The following is a 13523-nucleotide window of genomic DNA, read 5'->3' as shown; positions in this document are numbered from 1 at the left end:
ATGCGGCCCTGCCAGGGTTGAGGGCTCTGAGCCCTGAGGGAGAAATTAGGGTTGCCGAGTCCAATTCAAGAAATATCTGGGACTTTGGGGGCGGGGCCAGGAGACTTTGGGGGCGGGGCCAGGGGCAAGGGTGTGACAAGCAGAATTCAACTCCAAAGGGAATTCTGGCCCTCACATTTAAAGGGACTGCACACTTTTTGAATGTCTTCCCTCCATTGGAAATAATGAAGGATAGGAACACCTTCTTTGGGGGCTCATAGAATTGGACCCCCAGTCCAATCTTTTTGAAACTTGGAGGGTGTTTTGGGAAGGGACACCGGATGCTATGTTGTGAATTTGGTGCCTCTACCTAAAAAAAAAAAAAAGCCCCTCCAGAGCCACAGATAGGGCTTTTTTAAAAATCAGGAACACAGTTCCGGCTGGCTTGGTGTCAGGGAGTGTGGCCTAATATGCAAATAAATCCCTGCTGGGCTTTTTTGGCAAAAAGCCCTATGTGTAACAATGGCGATGTCAGAGGGTGTGGCCTAATATGCAGATAAAGATAAGAAGAAGATATTGGATTTATATCCCACCCTCCACTCCGAAGAGTCTCAGAGCGGCTCACAATCTCCTTTACCTTCCTCCCCCACAACAGACTCCCTGTGAGGTAGATGAAGATATTGGATTTATATCCCGCCCTCCACTCCGAAAAGTCTCAGAGCAGCTCACAATCTCCTTTCCCTTCCTCCCCCACAACAGACTCCCTGTGAGGTAGATGAAGATTTTGGATTTATATCCCGCCCTCCACTCCGAAGAGTCTCAGAGCGGCTCACAATCTCCTTTCCCTTCCTCCCCCACAACAGACACCCTGTGAGGTAGATGAAGATATTGGATTTATATCCCGCCCTCCACTCTGGAGAGTCTCAGAGCGGCTCACAATCTCCTTTACCTCCCCCCCCCCCACAACAGACACCCTGTGAGGTAGATGAAGATATTGGATTTATATCCCGCCCTCCACTCCGAAGAATCTCAGAGTGGCTCACAATCTCCTTTACCTTCCTCCCCCACAACAGACACCCTGTGAGGTAGGTGGGGCTGGAGAGGGCTCTCACAGCAGCTGCCCTTTCAAGGACAACCTCTGCCAGAGCTATGGCTGACCCAAGGCCATGCCAGCAGGTGCAAGTGGAGGAGTGGGGACTCAAACCCGGTTCTCCCAGATAAGAGTCTGCACACTTAACCACTACACCAAACTGGCTCTGAGTTCCTGCTGTGCTTTTTCTACCACCCCCCCTGCCCACAGATAAATTTTCTATTATACCCTATGGGAATTGGTCTCTGTAGGGAATAATGGAGTGCCCAGCAGACATTTCCCTCCCCCACTGCTTTCTGATGACCCTGAAGTGGGGGGAGGGCCTCCAAACCAGGGGATTGAAAACCCTAGGAGAAATGCAGCTTGTCTGTTCAAAGGCAGTCTTAGCTCTGAATAATGGAGAAAGGACCACGGGAGGAGGGCTCTCGCATTGGTATCCTTCTCAAGAGCTCCCCCAAAAACATCTAACTGGCTACTGTTGGAAATGGGAAGGATCATGTTTTGCCTTGATCGAAGGGTTTTTCTTATCAATCAATCAATCAATCAATCAACATTTTATTTATATCCCTCCCTCCCCGCCGAAGCAGGCTCAGGGTGGCTAACAACATCCAATACAATATATACAATAAATATTTAAAACAGTATCTAGCTTAAAAACAGTCTAATTTAAATTTTTTAAAATTAACATTCTGGTGCTATTTCCAATAAGCATGATGGCGAAAATCACTTAGGCGAGTCCTTCTGTCGTTTAATCGGTAAAGGCCATCCCAAAAAGGATGGTCTTGCAGGCCCTGCGGAACTGTTAAAGGTTCCGCAGGGCCCGCACTTCTTCCGGGAGCTGGTTCCGTAGGTGTGGAGCTATGATAGAGAAGGCTTGCATACGAGTACTCTGCAGTTTTGCCTCCTTTGGTCCTTTTTTCTTAAAAATTAAAATAAAACTTTAATTGTGAAAACAGACTGTACCTCCAGTTTTCATATGCTGGGCCTAGCCCGTGAAGGTTGTCTGATTTGTGGCATGTTTGTGGACTTGACAGAGGCATCTGGCCACTGTAGGAAACAGAACATCAGCCCAGACAGATCTATGGTGTGAATCAGTATTTATGTTCTCAAAAGCTTTTTTTCTCTTTGAACATGCCATCACTCTCCCAAGTTAAGCTAGAAATTTAAAGCCTTCATTACATTGGGCTGTATATATTGGTTGCAAATGTGTTGTGTGTGTGTGTCCCCCTCCATACACCTTCAGCTTCGGGGAGAGTTGTCACAGCTGGCATTCTTTGATTTGCTTTTTGATTAGGAGGCAACAGTATGTGGGAAAGCTGAAATTTGCTTCCCTGGAAGCCTCCCAGGGCTCCAAGAAACTTATTGTCGCCACAGAGAAGAATGTGATGGCTGCTTTCAATTCCAGGACAGGAGAAATCTGTGAGTATCTGTGACAGGGCGGACTCCTTATTCCCTCAGGAATCCCTGGATACATTAGCAGTGTGTACCAACAAGATGGCTGTGGCTAGGTACATTTTAGCATCTTTCCTGTTTTTGAATTGATATAAGGCAGTTTGGGATGTTTATAAAATTGTTTATGGGGTCGACTCCCGGAACTCACTAGAGCAACTGCCAAATGCTTTACTCCATATTTGTGAAGGTCAGCATCGGAACATTTAGTTTGCATGTGGGAGGTCCCTGGTTTAGACTCTGGCAACAGAGGAGGGAAAGAAACCCTGCCTTGACTAACCACTGACAGATCAGGGATCTGACGCTGTATAGGGCAGCTTCAAATGACTCCTGGTTCTTTTTCCAGTGTGGCGCCATGTGGACAAGGGAACGGCAGAAGGGGTGGTAGACACCATGCTGATTCATGGACAAGGTAAGCAAGTGGCTGAGGCCATAGCTGCATTATTTGTGATCACTTAAAATGCTTTTCTTTGTCAGCTGCAGTTCGCTGTATGGTGCTTCTATCTTTCTGGCCAACCTGAGTAAATGCGCAGGATCTTGCCGTTTGGGACAGCATGCTTTATGACATCACAGTTTAAATCCAGTTTGAAACTTGTAGGCTACTTATGTATATATTTAGACATAATGTTTGCCTATGTACTAAACCTCACCCTTCTAATGATTGGGGTGCTAAGGTTGGGCTTGAGGTCTGAGTCTGTGGCTAAGATGGGGTGTGAAGTGGGTATTTCCTGGCTTTCCTTTACTCTAGAGAAGCCCCATTGTAGGTTGCTGGTGGTTGAGCCTTGTATACGTTATTGTGTTAAGAGACGCAACTCAGTTGTGCAGTTCAGATTTTAAAAGGTCCTGGAATATGATGAAAAAACAGGGAGATGAGATGTGGTTCCCTTGATGTTTTCTGTGCTGTATTTGTGGGCCCTGCCTTCTGATCATCCTTTTGTGTGCTTGCACCCCACCCCCACACAGATGCCATCACTGTTTCCAATGGGGGTCGCATCCTTCGATCCTGGGAGACCAACATTGGAGGCTTGAATTGGGAGATCTCCATGGACACGGGCAGGTGAGGGGGGTTCAGGGATCTGAGAAACATAGTTGAGGGGTTTATTAGTAATCACAAATGATGTTAAGCCATGTATTTGTTAATGTAAGTTTTCAGATGGCAAGTTTGGTGGGACTGCAGGACTCGGTGAAATACGTGGCGGTCTTGAAGAAAGGGGCGCTGTCCCTTCACTACCTCTCCAATGGCCATCAGAAATGGGTGGAGCAGTTACCTGACAGGTGAGGTCTAGTCATGAGCTGAGCTCTTCTCAAGCAGCAAAAAAGTTGCGGTGAAAAAAAGAACGTAAGAGAAGCCATGTTGGATCAGGCCAATGGCCCATCCAGTCCAACATTCTGTATCACACAGTGGCCAATACACACACACACACACACACACACACACACAGAGTGGCTAATAGCCACTGATGGACCTCTGCTCCATATTTTTATCCAATCCCCTCTTGAAGCTGGCTATGCTTGTAGCCGCCACTACCTCCTGTGGCAGTGAATTCCACATGTTAATCACCCTTTGGGTGAAGAAGTACTTCTTTTTATCTGTTCTAACCTGACTGCTCAGCAATTTCATTGAATGCCCACGAGTTCTTGTAAACCTCTATCATGTCACCCCGCAGTCGACGTTTCTCCAAGCTAAAGAGCCCCAAGCGTTTCAACCTTTCTTCATAGGGAAACTGTTCCAAACCTTTAATCATTCCAGTTGCCCTTGATGATGGTTATGTTAACTTCCTGTTTTCTTCCCAGCGAGATTGTCCAGTATCAGCTGGTGTATTCTTATGGAACTGGTGTGGTGTACGTCCTTGGGGTCTCTCCTCAAAGCTACGTGAACATCCTCGCCTTCAGTGTTGAAGATGGTGAAATTACAAAACAGGTAGAGCACGCTCTGGGCTTGGAGCAGTCATTTTTACTGAAGGCGCTTGGATTGGTATCTTGGAAAGATAGCCTGACTATGAAGCTAAGGATCTACAAGTTAAGACTTCTTTTTTCCAAAGGGGAAGTCATCACTCACATCTCTGCTTTTCCCACTTACTGTGGGACAGTAATGCGCACTGTATGCTTAACTCGTGCCATTCTGATATTAACTATTTTCAAATTGTATACATTGTTGGTAACCACCCTGAGCTCTGTGAATTCAAAGAAGGCCAGTATACGGATCCAAATTATAAGTAAATAATAATAAATGTCCATCTCTCAGTGTGTATGTTCAGGCATTCAGCTACTGGACCATCTCCTTTGGGAGGAAATCTAACTCACAGCAGCCAATGCCATTAGCATGCTGTTTCTGCCACATATTCTACAGACTCTCTGTTAATTCAGCAGCACTGCCTAAAATACCAACTGCACCACCTGACTGAGCACTCAGTTGTTCCCCCAAGGTCCAGCCCCTGTTCAGGAGGCATCATAGAGCCCCAATCTACAAGTGAAGACTGACGTTTGTATGTGCTTTCATGGAAGTAATTCTGTGGAACCCACCGTGATTTACCTTTATGATCAGACTGCATATAATTTTTAGCCATTTTACTGGCTGATCATAGAATTGGTGGACCAGTTGTCTGAGAATTGGCCCACTGGGCACAGTATTATCCATGCTGATGGCAGCAGCTGTCCAGGATCTCTGGCAAGGAAAACTCCTTCCCCACATCTGGCATGTGATGCTGTTGAACTGGAGGTGCCAAGGATTGACTCTAGGGCCTTCAGAATGCAAAGCGGGGGCTCTGCTATTAAGCCGCAGCTGCCCAACATCTGCCTGCAGTGATTTTGTCTTTTTAGTGCCTCTTTCTCTCTGTTCCCCCTCCGCACAGAATAGGGTTGAAGCCCCCTGGATAAGAAGCCTCAGCCAGTCTTGCAGTGTCGTGGGAGAGGCTGTGCTTGTGTGCCTGGACGTGGCCACGGCCTCCTTTTACACCTTGCCTCTGGACTCCAGCGAAGAGACGAAGCAGGTTCTGCTGGAGGTGAGGGATCTAGAGGGAAGCTCAGACCCAAGACTGTCCAGGAGTGGTTTGGTTGCTAGTGTGACCTTGCTAAAGGGTTGTGGCTCTTGGGATGAGGTTGCGGGTGGTCGTCCTTGAATCGTGCACGGGATGGAGAAAGTAGAGAAAGAAGACCTTTTCTCCCTTTCTCACAATGCAAGAACTCATGGGCATTCGATGAAATTGCTGAGCAGTCGGGTTAAAACGGATAAAAGGGAAGTCCTTCACCCAAAGGGTAGTTAACATGTGGAATTCACTGCCACAGGAGGTGGTGGTGGCTACAAGCATGGACAGCTTCAAGAGGGGGTTAGATAAAAATATGGAGCAGAGGTCCATCAGTGGCTATTAGCCACAGTGTGTGTGTGTGTGTGTGTGTGTATGTATATATATATATATATATATATATATATATATATATATATATATATATATATATATATATATATATATATATATATATATATATATATATATAATTTTTTTGGCCACTGTGTGACACAGAGTGTTGGACTGGAGGGGCCATTGGCCTGATCCAACATGGCTCCTGTTATGTTCTTATGTGACACAGAGTGTTGGACTGGAGGGGCCATTGGCCTGATCCAACATGGCTCCTCTTATGTTCTTATGGGACACAGAGTGTTGGACTGGAGGGGCCATTGGCCTGATCCAACATGGCTTCTCATCGGTTCTTAATCCAGATCTGGAGCGAGGCTTCTCTGAGCTGAGGGCTTGGGCTGAAGGTGAAGGCAGATTGAGGGGCTGATTGTGGGCCAGACGAGGGTAGAGTGCCAGGGGCCTCATTCTGCCTGCCGGTTGCATACTGATGCTGCATGTCCCTTTCCCATTCTGCACTTAAGGGAAGTGCACAGAGTCTTAGGTAGCTCAGTAGGCTGTCCCAGCCTTGGCCTGTTTGGTTCCTGCCCCAGGGGAGTACATTGCTGTGAGGGCCTTGGAGAAAGGACAGCATGGAAGGGACAGAGGAAGAGGGGCAGAAGCCCACCAGGTCCAGGAAAGATTTCCCTGCGGGGGGTGGGGCTTAAAAGGTACCAGGCTAGGATGTTTGCAGCCTTGGAAGTGGCCCCGTCTCTGCTTGCCTGGCTGATCCTGCGTCCCTTTTCTTCCACAGTCCCTTGGGCTTCAATTCATGGAGACTTTCCAGGCCCGTCTGTGGTCCTCTCAGCCGAATCCTGCCAGCGCGTCCCGAGCTCAGTTCTTTGTGCAGCTTTCCCCGACCCACTTTGCACTGCTGCAGCATCGGAACGGTGTGCTGAGCTTCCTCCGGGATTTCCCGCAGGTAACTGAAGAGAGGCTACTGGGTTTTGAGAGGTGATGGCTGGAGAGGCCCGGCTGGGTTGCCTGGGGAGAAGCCCCTCCCTTTGGGGGTGTCCCTGTCCTTCCCCTTGCCTTCTCTCCCCTCCTGTCTCTCTCCCAGGCGGGCCTTGTGACCTTTGCAACGACAAACGAGAAGACGGTGGCCGCGGTCCTGACGTGCAAGGTGGAAGTGGTAAGTGCCTGGTGACGCCAGCAGCCTTGATTGGCTGCATTTGCTGGGGAACAGTCTGGTTATCATGAACCGTCTGTCAGGCCTAAGAAACCCAGGTAGCCAAAGGTGTATAAGGCGGGAGGGGCAGGCACCTGTGTTGCTTTGGCTGGGAGGGGCTTCCCTTTGGAAGGGGTTGTTTGTGGTGCTGTTAGGGTGAATGTTCCCTCCTAGGGTTGCAAGCAAAGGCAGAGAGGTAAACACATACCTTGTGCACCACCCAAATGACCAGAATGCCCAATTCAACACAGATATTTTAAAGTGGTTCCTGGAGCCAGCTAAGCAAGGATATTTGTGGGGTGGGGGAGGGCTCCAAAACTGACGTGCCACCACCAAGAAGGCCCTTTCCCTGGAAGGCACTTCCAGTGCTGGGTGCCACAGAGAGTAGGACTTGCAGGGAAGATCTTGTTGGGCAGGCAGTCTTCTAACACCTGGGTAAGCTTGCATCCATAACATGCACTGCATATTTAGCATGAGTATTGCAGACCTGACCCCTTGCTCTGGCCTTCCTTCCTTCCTTCCTTCCTTCCTTCCTTCCTTCCTTCCTTCCTTCCTTCCTTCCTTCCTTCCTTCCTTCCTTCCTTCCTTCCTTCCTTCCTTCCTTCCTTCCTTCCTTCCTTCCTTCCTTCCTTCCTTCCTTCCTTCCTTCCTTCCCTCCCTCCCTCCCTCCCTCTCTCCCTCCCAGTAAGCAGAGCATCCAGATGACCCTCAGCTGGCTAGCTGGTTGAGACAAACCCCTAAGCAGGAAAGAGTTCTGTGCCTCTGAGAGTAGCCCAAGCCAGTGCTGCTTGGTTAAAACTGGGAAGGAGACTTAGGAAAAAGCGAGAGTTTTGTTGCCTCCTCTGATAGCGGGGGAGGCGTTGCTGCCTTTGGCCCTGCTGCCTTCTTTAAATTGCCATCATGAGCCTTTTCATTCCCCTGGGTCCCGGTGCTTGTGTTCCGGACTTGTTTTGTGCCATTGAAGCAAGAAGAGCGAACATTCTTAGGAAATTAGCGGAAGGAAACAAAACAAATGGTGCAAAAATAAAGATGAAGGAGGTGTTGGGGAATTGACTCCCACAAAAGAGAAGTAAGATCAAACGGATTTTTCACACTGCTCAGGAGGATCCTTAGTTTAAAAAATCTTCCATGCTTGCTCACACTTGCTTATCAGACAAGATTTTTGGAGTTAGAATTGCAAGCCTAAAGTTGCCCCAATATATCTGTCCTTCTCTTCTTCCCTCCCAACCCTGCTGCAGGAATTCCTGTCTTGCCACAACCGGTCCTATGTAACTAACTTGTACTTGGCAGAAACTGGGCAAAGGTTGCTGGATACAACCATCACGTTCACCTTGGAGAAAAGCAGCCCCAGGCCTGAGCAGGTAAGAGGAACCCAATTGACCTGTTTACTCTCCCTTCCCCACACCTGGCTGGGCTGCATGCATTGATTCAGCAGATGTCAATATGGTGATGTCTCTCCCCCCTTCTCCTTTGGGTAGCTCTACATTCAGGTCTTTTTGAAGAAGGATGATTCTGTGGGTTACCGGGCCCTGGTGCAAACAGCTGATCACATGCTCTTATTCCTCCAGCAACCAGGTAATCTTTGCTTTTTGGTTAGTTCGACACTCTCCAAGCTCTTCCTCGGCATCTCTTTTGGCAACTGGATTGTTTTATTTACTTATTTAATTTTCTATCCCGCCCTCTCTGCAAGCGGACTCAGGGCGACTAACAGTCAATCAAACACAATTTAGAACTGCAATTTAAAACAGATCCGCAATTTGGAATTGCAATTTAAAACAAGGAAAATTAACAATCGACAATTAAAATACGTTTTATGGTGTCGCTCAAAGTTCAGTATAGGCGGGATTGTAATTTTCTTTCTTCTGACGGTGGTCTTGTGGTGGATATAATGCCTCATAAATGATGTTGCTTCAGCAGTGTAGAGCCGCAGTCCTCTCCTATTAGATATTAAAGGCCTGTCGAAACAGTTCGGGTTTTTTTCAGGCCCTGTTGGGAGTTAATCTTTGAGACAGTCGAAGATGCTGAGGGAGGGACGGTGGCTCAGTGGTAGAACATCTGCTTGGTAAGCAGAAGGTCCCAGGTTCAATCTCTGGCATCTCCATCTAAAAAGGGTCCAGGCAAGTAGGCATCAAAAACCTCAGCTTGAGACCCTGGAGAGCCGCTGCCAGTCTGAGTAGACAAGACTGACTTTGATGGACCGAGGGTCTGATTCAGTATAAGGCAGCTTCATATGTTCATCCAGGAGTTCCTAGAGGTGGTTGAATGCCTCCGTAGTGAAATGGCAGCTGTATTTTGCAATCTGAGAGTCTCCTTCCTGACTGTGTCTTTGGCAATCAGTCCCTTAGTCCATCTAGTTCCATATTGTCCCCTTTGACTGGCAGCACCTCTCCAGGGTCACAGCAGAGAAAGGCCTTTTTTTAGATTGGTTTCCAGAGATCCTCTAGTTGGAGATACCAAGAATCAAACTCAAGACCTTATTTATTTATTTTATTGGATTGGATTTCTATCCCGCCCTCCCTGCCTAAGCAGGCTCAGGGCGGCTCGCAACATAAAATCCCACAAACAATTAAATTAATGAGTATTAAAATTACACATTCAACAATAAAATAGATATACAATGATTAAAACAGTTAAAACGGAATAAAACAGAATATTGAGTCGGTGCTCTTCTGGTGGCGACGGCCTTCTTCCGCTTCTCTTAAATACCAGCGCCGAGTCAATTGAATGCCAGCCGGAAGAGGACAGTCTTGCAGGCCCTGCGGAACTGCACCAGGTTCCACAAGGCCCTCACTTCATCTGGCAGTTGGTTCCACCAACAGGGGGCTATGATTGAGAAGGCCCTGTCTCTGGTTGATTTCAATCGGGCCTCCTTCGGCCCCGGGATCACTAAAAGATTTTGTGATCTCGATCTAAGTACTCTCTGGGGACCTCGTGCTGCACGTAAAGCAGGTGCTTTGTTGCTGAGCCGAGTCAGTCCCCTTCAACCCATTTTTAAAAGGCCGTTTCCGCAGCAGCAGCAGCCTTGTTACATGGTCTGCAATCCCTTCTCTGAATGCCTGGAGTCCAGCCCAGCCCTTTCCATAATGGAAAGTCAGAATCTGATTGCCGACTTTCCCTCTCTGCAGGAAAAGTGCTGTGGAGCAGAGAAGAATCTCTGGCAGAAGTGGTCAGTCTGCAGATGGTGGATCTCCCCCTGACGGGCGCGCAGGCCGAGCTGGAGGGCGAGTTTGGGAAGAAAGCAGGTAATGCCCCCCCTCCCTTCCGTTTCAAGGTTGTGGAGAACACATGGCTGAGACTGGCTCCCACCATGCAAGGGCCTTATTGTCTCTTATGGTGTCTGCTGTGGAGTAATGATGCATGGCTTTCCACTGGGTGAGGCTGCATTAGAATAGTTCATGCCACACAAAACAGGTAAGGGATTAAATGTGTTTCCTGGCAACTGGTTCTCAAGAGGTCCATCAGTGGCTATTAGAACCCTGACTGCTCCCTGGAAGGTCAGATGCTGAAGCTCAAATACTTTGGCCACCAAATGAGAAGGGAGCACTCCCTGGAGAAGACCCTCATGCTGGGAAAGACAGAAGGCAAAAGAAGAAGAGGACGGCAAAAGATGAGATGGCTGGACAGCGTTATTGATGTCACAAACACAAATTTGAGCAGACTTCGGAGGATGGTGGGAGACAGGAGGGCCTGGCGTGACTTGGTCTGGGGGGTTGCAAAGAGTCGGACTTGACTGTTCGACTGAACAACAAAAATTGATGGAACTCTCTGTCTGAGGCAGGGATGCTCTGTATTCTTGGTGCTTGGGGGGGCAACAGTGGGAGGGCTTCTAGTGTCCTGGCCCCACTGGTGGACCTCTTGATGGCACTTGGTTTTTTTGGCCACTGTGTGACAGAGTGTTGGACTGGATGCGCCATTGGCCTGACCCAGCATGGCTTCTCTTATGTTCTTAATCACAACCCTCTATTTGTGGATGTATTCTGCTAGAGGGATGTTATTTTGGTTTTATGTCTTTATGGAACCTATTGTATGTGTTTTATTAATCTTGGTCATTAGTCCTTCTTGAGCTCCATAAAGAAGAAAGGTGGCTAATGAATATTTTAAATAAATAAATACTCCCAGAGATGCGTTTCATAGCACCCTCCCATAAAAGGGCAGAAATCCAAAGAGTTTTAATTGTTCTCTGGAGGACTGTGTGTTTATCTGGCCATCTAAATGACCCCGGCCCTTCTAGACAAATTGGCTTGGGGGGGGTGAGAGAGAGGTGGCCAGCTTCTTCTGGGGTGTTCCTTGCAGCTTTTGGCAGAGAAAAAAAAAGATTGAATGGTGTTTCTTGCTTTGTGTTTGGCTGCCTGGGAACCAGCCATTCAAGGTAAGGCAGAATTTCTGTTAGCTTTGTTTCTGTGGCAAGCTTGCTTCTTGCTTCCTCATTTTGTAAAAACTGTATTAATGTGTAGCTTGATGCACAACCTGATCAGAAAAAAAAATACGTTGCTAGAGGCAGGGGATAACTGATTTCTCCTATTCCATCTGTGTGTTCTTCCTTGAGAACCGGCTTAGAGGTTAGCCTCTCGGGGTCTGCTCTCTCTGCCTTTGCTTCCATGCAAGGCAGATGACCAGAGCTTGGCTTTTTCAACGCCGTCCGCGCAGTGACTTCTGTGCTAATGGATTTGCTGACTTTTAGGCACCCACAGAAGGCTGGGCTTTGCTCAGACGTATCACTGGCTTCCCCCCTTTTTTGTGCCCTCTATTTGGATCTGCTGCCATGCAGTCTCCTCTACCGTCTTATAGCGATGTCTCTTTTTTTGAGGTGGCGGTGTCATGTTATGGGGTGTGTTATGAACTGCCCTGAGCATGGTGTCTTGGGGGGGGTGGTGGAGACAGAGCAATTAATCTTTTAAAGAAAGACGTAAGAGGATTGCTGATTCCACTCTGGAATCCCCCTGCCCCCCTTCCGCGCCAAAGGGATGCCTTTGTCCTCTCTTTCCCCACCATCCTCTTCCTCCAAACAAAAGATGTGAAACCTTCAGACGCCTGAGGCAGGACCAGAGTTCCTTTCCTCCTCTCTTGACTGAGGGAACTTCATTCCTCCCCAGTGTTTTTGTGGAGTGTGGCCAACGGAAGCAGGTGGCCATTTTGAGATGCGGAGCCACTAATGTTCTGGCTAACTGGACCTAGTCCTTGTGCGACCCTGTCCATGAACATCTGAAGCTGCCTTCTACTGAATCAAACCCTCTTTGGTCCATCCAAGTCAGTCTTGTCTACTCAGACTGGCAGTGGCTCTCCAGGGTCTCCAGCTGAGGTTTTTCACGCCTACTTGCCTGGACGCTTTTTAGTTGGAGATGCCGGGGATTGAACCTGGGACCTTCTGCTTACCATGCAGATGCTCTACCACTGAGCCACCGTCCCTCTTCTGCTCTCCAGCTGAGGTTTTTCACGCCTACTTGCCTGGACCCTTTTTATTTGGAGATGCCGGGGATTGAATCTGGGGCCTTCTGCTTACCAAGCAGATGCTCTACCACTGAGCCACCATCCCTCCCTAAAGATGGCGTCCATCTTTCACCAAGTCAAACCACCGGTGGTCCCTCTTGCGCTGTGTTGCCCACCCTCCCAGCTCACTCTTAGCCACCGTCCAGGGTGTTTCTCCCGAGCTATCCTGCCACATCCTTTAAAGAGAGGCACCAGGGGTTCCCTTCTGTGCAATGCACACCACTGTGGCCTGGCCCTCTGTATCTCTGCAGCCTCTTCTCTTTGTTCCAGATGGCTTGCTGGGCATGTTCCTGAAGCGCTTGTCCTCCCAGCTCATCCTGCTGCAAGCCTGGACCGCACACCTCTGGAAGATGTTCTACGACGCCCGCAAGCCCCGGAGTCTGATCAAGAACGAGATCAACATTGACAACCTGGCCAGGGACGAGTTCAACCTGCAGAAGATGCTTGTGGTGGTGACGGCCTCAGGAAAGGTGAGGGGAGCGGGATGTGCCCACGTTTAATTTCCACGCCCTAGGCATGTGGCAAAGCAAGTGCTCCCAGTGGGCAGCGATATAATTTACACAGAAGGAGCCTGGGACAGCCGATGGTTTGCCTCCCTCCTGCTTTGCAGGCATCACACTTCTTAACTTGTTAAAACCTCCCCTGCGATTGTGACTGCTGCTGATAGATGCAAATGGAGTCTGAGCGGGTTGAGACTTAAAGAGATCTTGGGGTTGCCGTGGAAACCTCGACGAAAATGTCAAGTCAGCATGCAGCCAAGGTGAAAAAAGGCAAATGATCAGGCAAGGAAAGATCAGGCAGGGGTTGAAAACAAAATGACCAATATCGTAATGGCCTTGCAGAAAGCCTTGCAGCAACGGGACAGGCCCATAAAATTCTACCAGTGGTTCGATCTCATCATGCTATAGTGATCCGGGGACCTCTTAGAACATCTAATATCGATCATCTAGCTACTTAC

The 13523-nt window shown here is 48.5% G+C and overlaps 1 protein-coding gene across 1 annotated transcript in view; it reads left to right on the top strand.

Annotated features, from left to right (window-relative positions):
• The window catches only part of EMC1 (ER membrane protein complex subunit 1), a 32561-nt gene that overhangs the window by 177 nt on the left and 18861 nt on the right, over positions 1-13523 (top strand). The window contains exons 2-13 of the mRNA XM_060258795.1: positions 2364-2488; positions 2865-2930; positions 3482-3575; positions 3665-3793; positions 4313-4439; positions 5371-5520; positions 6665-6832; positions 6971-7042; positions 8317-8439; positions 8557-8653; positions 10204-10320; positions 12836-13035. Of these exons, the coding sequence (XP_060114778.1) occupies positions 2364-2488; positions 2865-2930; positions 3482-3575; positions 3665-3793; positions 4313-4439; positions 5371-5520; positions 6665-6832; positions 6971-7042; positions 8317-8439; positions 8557-8653; positions 10204-10320; positions 12836-13035 (1468 nt within the window). The remainder of the gene's footprint in view (positions 1-2363; positions 2489-2864; positions 2931-3481; positions 3576-3664; positions 3794-4312; positions 4440-5370; positions 5521-6664; positions 6833-6970; positions 7043-8316; positions 8440-8556; positions 8654-10203; positions 10321-12835; positions 13036-13523) is intronic.

This window comes from Heteronotia binoei, chromosome 18 (genome assembly GCF_032191835.1).
Source record: "Heteronotia binoei isolate CCM8104 ecotype False Entrance Well chromosome 18, APGP_CSIRO_Hbin_v1, whole genome shotgun sequence".
NCBI lineage: Eukaryota > Metazoa > Chordata > Lepidosauria > Squamata > Gekkonidae > Heteronotia > Heteronotia binoei.
Note: the sequence above shows the minus strand (reverse complement) of the source record. Positions and strands in the feature narration are given on the sequence as shown.